Below are 6000 nucleotides of genomic sequence, written 5' to 3'. Positions count from 1 at the left end.
CCTCTCTACAATGAAACATGTACACAGAGAGGAATGCGGGCACACCCTGGTCCTGACAACAGTGGGTCTTTGGTGCTATGCTGGGTCTGATGGAAATGAAGGCAGGCTTGATGGTGCCCACAATCCCAGAATCTGGAAAAGGTGGTGAGTTCAAAGGCAGCTGGAGTGTGATGGGCGTGGGGTGGGGGTGGTGGGAGGAGCTAAGTATAATTCTAAGAATTGTGACTGAATGGAAAGGCACTTCTCTGTCCACCAAGCCTACCCTCATGCCAGTGCCCAAGGTTCACTGGAAGACTCCCCACATAGACGCCACAGATAGAAGGCTGGGAGAGAAGGGTCCTACACACTGAACAGGCCCTGGAGAAGTGGGGCTCACAACTTGCAGGTAAGGCTCAAATTCTAGGACAAAGGCCTATGGGGCACGGACAACGGAGAGAACCCAGAGCACCTAGTCTAGCAGCTAGTGCCTGAGAATGGGAAAAGCTGGGACCTGAGCGTTAGGAAGTTGCTTAAATGACAAAAATCCGCCTCAACTTGGACCCACGCAGTGACTGGAAGTTGGGCCAACCTCCCTGGGCCTATTTTCACACAGAAGCCCCCATTCGCTGTCCCAGACTGGAGTCATCAACTGATCCAATTTCCAGAGTTCCCTAGGGACCAACCATCCATCACCCACCCAAGGGTGAGATCAATGTGTTGTAGGGACAGCCAATCAAAAAGGAGATGTTCAGGGGCCAGAGTCAGAAGCAGAGAATCGCATCCGGAGGCATTAGGTTATCTTTAGATTCCTCCCTGCTTCCACCTCATGAAGCAAAGACTCCTTGCCCCAGGAAGAAGGGTGCAATTGCTCGATTGTTCTCGAAGTCTCATCAACTAGCATTCTTCTCAGAGCAGGAATCTGCCTGCAGGAGTTCCACCCCCCACCCATCCAGGGTGGGGGGCGAAGAAGAGGAAAGCAACTTGATGTCCAGATTGGAGAAGCCAGAAAGTGCAACTAGGATGTCTCCATGAGGGTACTCACTGTCATATTGCCCACTAAACAAATTCAAAGGTGAGCTAATCAAAGGCTGTTCCCATGGCTTCTAGACTGCGGCTTGGACCCATTATATCAAAACATTCAGACCCGTGGTCTTAGGACCTGGAGAAATTGATGGGAACAGCCATTTTCATCTCACGGCAACCCCCTGCTCAGCTAGAGACAGAGACCCCAGAAAACACACACACACACACACACACACACACACACACACACACACACACACACACACACACACACACACACACACACACACACACACACACACACACACACACACACACACACACACACACACACACACACACACACACACACACACACACACACACACACACACACACACACACACACACACACACCTCCGTTTCCCCCTTTCCCCTTTCGGGTAAAGGTGAGGGGGCTGAAGACTCAGGGCTGTGGATGGGGGGGGGGCTTTAGATTAGTATGCAACATTCTATTGGCCAGAAGATATGCCGATCAAAAACGGAAGAGTCAGGATTGGCTGCGTGAGGCGGGGCGCGGCGTGGCGAAAGAAGGGGCTCAAGGGGTGGGGCTGACGCTGCAGCTGGCGCAGCTTCGGCTCAGAGCAGCCGCCGCGGCGCAGCAGAGCGGCTCTTTACCCCGCCCGTCCCCGCGCCCGGGCCGGGGCTAGGCCCCCCACCGCCGGGTCCCCCGGGGCTGCAGCAGCAGCGGCGCCGCCCGCGGTTCCCGCTGGGGCCCGGGCGCCGGCCCCGCTCTGCAGGATGGGCACGGTGCTGTCTCTTTCCCCTGCTTCCTCGGCCAAGGGCCGGAGGCCGGGAGGGCTGCCGGAGGAGAAAAAGAAGGCGCCGCCTGCGGGGGACGAGGCGCTGGGGGGCTACGGCGCGCTGCCGGCGGGCAAGGGCGGCAAAGGCGAGAGCCGGCTCAAACGGCCGTCCGTGCTCATCTCTGCGCTCACCTGGAAGCGCCTGGTGGCAGCCTCAGCCAAGAAGAAGAAAGGCAGCAAAAAGGTGACGCCCAAGCCAGCGTCCACTGGTCCCGACCCTTTGGTCCAGCAGCGCAATCGGGAGAACCTTCTCCGCAAGGGCCGCGACGGCTCCGACGGTGGCGGAGCAACCAAGCCCCTGGCCGTGCCGGTGCCCACAGTGCCCGCGACTGCTGCCACCTGCGAGCCCCCGTCGGGAGGCAGCGCGGCCGCCCCGCCACCAGGCTCAGGCGGGGGAAAGCCGCCGCCGCCGCCACCCCCAGTTCCACAGGCGGCACCACCGGCGCCCGGAGGCTCGCCGCGGCGGGTCATCGTGCAGGCGTCCACCGGCGAGCTGCTACGCTGCCTCGGCGACTTCGTGTGCCGACGCTGCTACCGCCTCAAGGAGCTGAGCCCCGGCGAGCTGGTGGGCTGGTTCCGCGGCGTGGACCGCTCGCTGCTGCTGCAGGGCTGGCAAGACCAGGCCTTCATTACGCCCGCCAACCTGGTGTTCGTGTACCTGCTGTGCCGCGAGTCGCTGCGCGGGGACGAGCTGGCGTCGGCAGCCGAACTGCAGGCCGCCTTCCTCACCTGCCTCTACCTCGCCTACTCTTACATGGGCAACGAGATCTCTTACCCGCTCAAGCCCTTCCTCGTGGAGCCCGACAAGGAGCGCTTCTGGCAGCGCTGCCTGCGCCTCATCCAGCGGCTCAGCCCGCAGATGCTGCGGCTCAACGCCGACCCCCACTTCTTCACGCAAGTCTTTCAAGACCTCAAGAACGAGGGAGAGGCCGCGGCAGGCACCGGGGGTCCACCGAGCGGAAGCGCTTCCTCCACCTCCTCCTCGACCGCCAGGGACAGCTGCGCGACCGGAGCCAAGCATTGGACTATGAACTTGGACCGCTAGGGATTCCCTGGGGCCGTACCCGCCCCCCTGCCCCTGCCCCTCACACACACCCGGAACCCCCGGGACCATCAAGCCACCGCCGCTATTACCGCTGCTCTATGCCCAGGCTGGGCCGAGGAGGAGCCGCCCCTGCCCCGCAGGGGAAGGTGGAGGCTAGGATGCCTGAGGCCGCGGTGTCTGGATTTGCTGGGCGTGGGGTGGGCGTGGGGGATGATCGCGGGAAGGGCACCCCCAACTTCGTTCACCCTTTCCGTCTGTTTGCGCCTCCATCTTTCCATTTCTGCCCGGGTCTCCCTCTTCCTTGCTGTGGGTATCTCAAAGTCCGCTACCCTGGGTTTGTCCAGTTCCTCACCTTTCTGTGTGTATTCATCTTTCTTCCTGTCTGCAGCTCCTTCTCGTTGCCTTTCCATTGGCATTCCCTGGCTTTACCCTTCTCCACCTTACCCCGAGCCTGATGCTACCCCATGGCCCTCCCCCTTTCGCCCGAACCTGTGTTTCCATGTACCCTTCTTGTTCTTTTTCCTTCCTCTGGTCATATGTCACCACCTCCCCTCCTATTTGCCTTCACTCTCTGCTTGTGTCATCCTGCACCCGACCCCCTCCCCCAAGACTCTACACTCCTTTCCCCAGATAAAAAAAAAGACCCTTAGTTTTTTTATTTGGATAGACTAAAGTGGACAGGAGACTGCAGTCCCAGGTGCCCAGGCAAAGATCAGGGTGATCCTTTCCCTCACCCCCACTGCCTCTCCCCACCTTTCCAACGTGTTGCATGCTGGGAGTTGAGAGGAAAGGGGCTGCTGCCTTCGTTCTGGAGGCTGAGATTTGAGGGCAAGGTCCAACCGGGTAGACGACCCCGCTTGCAGCGGTAGTGTCTTCCCCGTGAATGGGTAGAAAGAGAAAGAAAACGCTTCTTATTCGGGGGGGGGGGCGTTCTCTTCCTTTTCTTTAGATTTTTTCTTATATCCCTTCCCCACACTTTAATTTATTTCGATGTTTCAGGAGGGAGGGTGGGTGGGGAGGGGGCTGGGCCGGGAATTGTCCGAGGTGCTGATCTGGGCGGGACCGGAATCCTCCTAGGAGAGTACCAGGGACTGGGTTGGGCCTGGGGCCGTGTCCAAGGTGCCAATGATGCGGGCCGACGGCGCAGGCCGCACTATCTGTCTGTCCGTCTGTCCTGGAGAGAACTATAAAGCGCTGGAAGCGCCTACAGATGGTTTTGCGCCGGCCTTTCTTTGGGTCCCCGGAGGGAGGGTGGGAAGGAACGGTAGTAGGAATGAAACTGTCAAGGGTAGGGCAGGAGGGTGAGAAACAGGGATTTAGTGTGGGGAGAAGCAAATGCCTGAGAGCGGCCACCTGCTACCTGCTCTCTCTAGCTTTCATTTTAGAGTAAAGCGCGATAAGCAAAGGGTTGAGGTTGAATCCACCTCCCCATCCTGGCCTCCATCTTGTCTGCCCTAGCTCCTTATTAATACCAAGGCTACTTAAGGACAAACGGTAAGGACGGCGGAAGTCATTCGCCTTCTGTGAGACGAGCCTTGAGACAGAAGTGGCTAGCCACGATAACTGTTTTTATTGCTTTCTGTGCTTCCCACCATATATTGGGTCAAGAGTCTTGTCAGGCCTGAGTAAGCCTGTTCTTACCTCTCTCAGTTGGGATCTGAGTAACCCCCTTCCCCATGAACCCAAACACTACCAGATCCCATTGAGGCTGTTTTAGTTCCATACCTACACAGAGCAGTCTTTGGAGGCCCATTAGTGCTTGAGACCCAGACCTTGACCCCTGACCACCAGAAAAGTGCAGATATGGGCAGAAACAAAAGGGGAAATGAAAGTCTTTTCGAATTGAAAGGAGGGAGGAAATAAGCCAGTTGGCTCCAAATCCCATTGCCTTCTTAGTTACACAGCGAAAGAGCACATTTAGTGTTGCGTCCGCTCAAGGAGGACTGACTGCAGGCTTAATGTTTGCGGTTGCAAGCCTGATCGCCACTGTGGCCGCGAAGATCCAGAAAGAGTTCCGGGAGGGGCCGAAAAAAAAAAAAAAAAAAAGGCCTCCGGCTCGCTGTCCGTGGTGCTGAAGAGAACGTTCGTGCAGGGTGGGGGCTTGCACTAGCGGCAACAGAGGGGCATTCGGCCTCAGATAAATCCTCTGAATAATTTAAGAGTAGGGTGTAAGCTATTCTGGTGGCAAATTACAGAAGTCTTGCCCGAGAACCCAGAGATATCTCCTCCTCCTGCGCTCCTTGGAGGACAAGTCTTGGCTTTCACCTACCCTGTACCCATAGCCCTAACACCCCGCCTGGAGGCGGAAATCCTCGGTCCAGATTTGTGAATTGAGTTCCCGGGGGAGGGGGAAGGCTAGCGGAAGGGAAGGCGGGAGCAGCCGCCCATTGGCTGGATTTTGGCGCAGTCAACGCGGTGCCGTCATCTCTCTGGATTTGGGAGGAGGGGAGGCGGAGGATCACTTGGGTCACTTCGCGGCTGTTGCTATGGTAACCAGACTGAACGGGCGGGGCCCCCTTTCCACTATCTTACCTTTAGGTGGGGAAAGCATCCTGGCTTTCCTAATTTGAAACTAATTAATGAGACTGGCTACTTGATTGGAAATTCAGAGGTAGAGCAGCCTAAAGGAGACGAGGGAGAGACTCGAAAGCCAGTAGAGATCTTTAAAGATATTGCCCTTGGGAGGATATAGCTACTGTCCCCGAACTTATGAACACAGCGTCTTCTTTCTACGCACATGGGGCGCGCGCGTGCGCACACATGTAGACTCCCAAGTGTGCCCCCTGAAACCTATGGTCTGGCACTGAAGAACTGAGCTGAGGAGGGGGGAAAATCATCAGTAAGTGGTGTCAACTTGCTCTGTTACATCCCCAAAGCCGGAGACACTGCCATAATCCGATTAGAGTTGGGGGTGGGGTTCTGGAAAATGATCATCAGGACTGCATGGAACAATTAGCCGTATAGATTGCGTTTGCTAAGAGTCCTGTTTTCTCTGAGTGGAGGGCAATAGGAAGAAGAGTCCAGAACAGTCTTCTGAGAAACCAAACGGAGAAATGTAAACGAGAGAGGAATGCAAATGTGAGAGATTAAAGCACCTCTCTTTTCTGACAG

General features: G+C 57.0%; 1 protein-coding gene across 1 annotated transcript; it reads left to right on the top strand.

Annotated features, from left to right (window-relative positions):
- Positions 1-1608: 1608 nt before the first annotated feature.
- Positions 1609-2962, top strand: CDK5R2 (cyclin dependent kinase 5 regulatory subunit 2). The gene has a single exon (XM_084778526.1). It carries the CDS (start codon positions 1783-1785, stop codon positions 2887-2889), a length of 1107 nt encoding a protein of 368 aa, XP_084634652.1. The 5' UTR covers positions 1609-1782; the 3' UTR covers positions 2890-2962.
- Positions 2963-6000: the final 3038 nt, after the last annotated feature.

Source organism: Acomys minous (genome assembly GCF_964271855.1).
Source record: "Acomys minous genome assembly, chromosome: 4".
Lineage (NCBI taxonomy): Eukaryota > Metazoa > Chordata > Mammalia > Rodentia > Muridae > Acomys > Acomys minous.
Note: the sequence above shows the minus strand (reverse complement) of the source record. Positions and strands in the feature narration are given on the sequence as shown.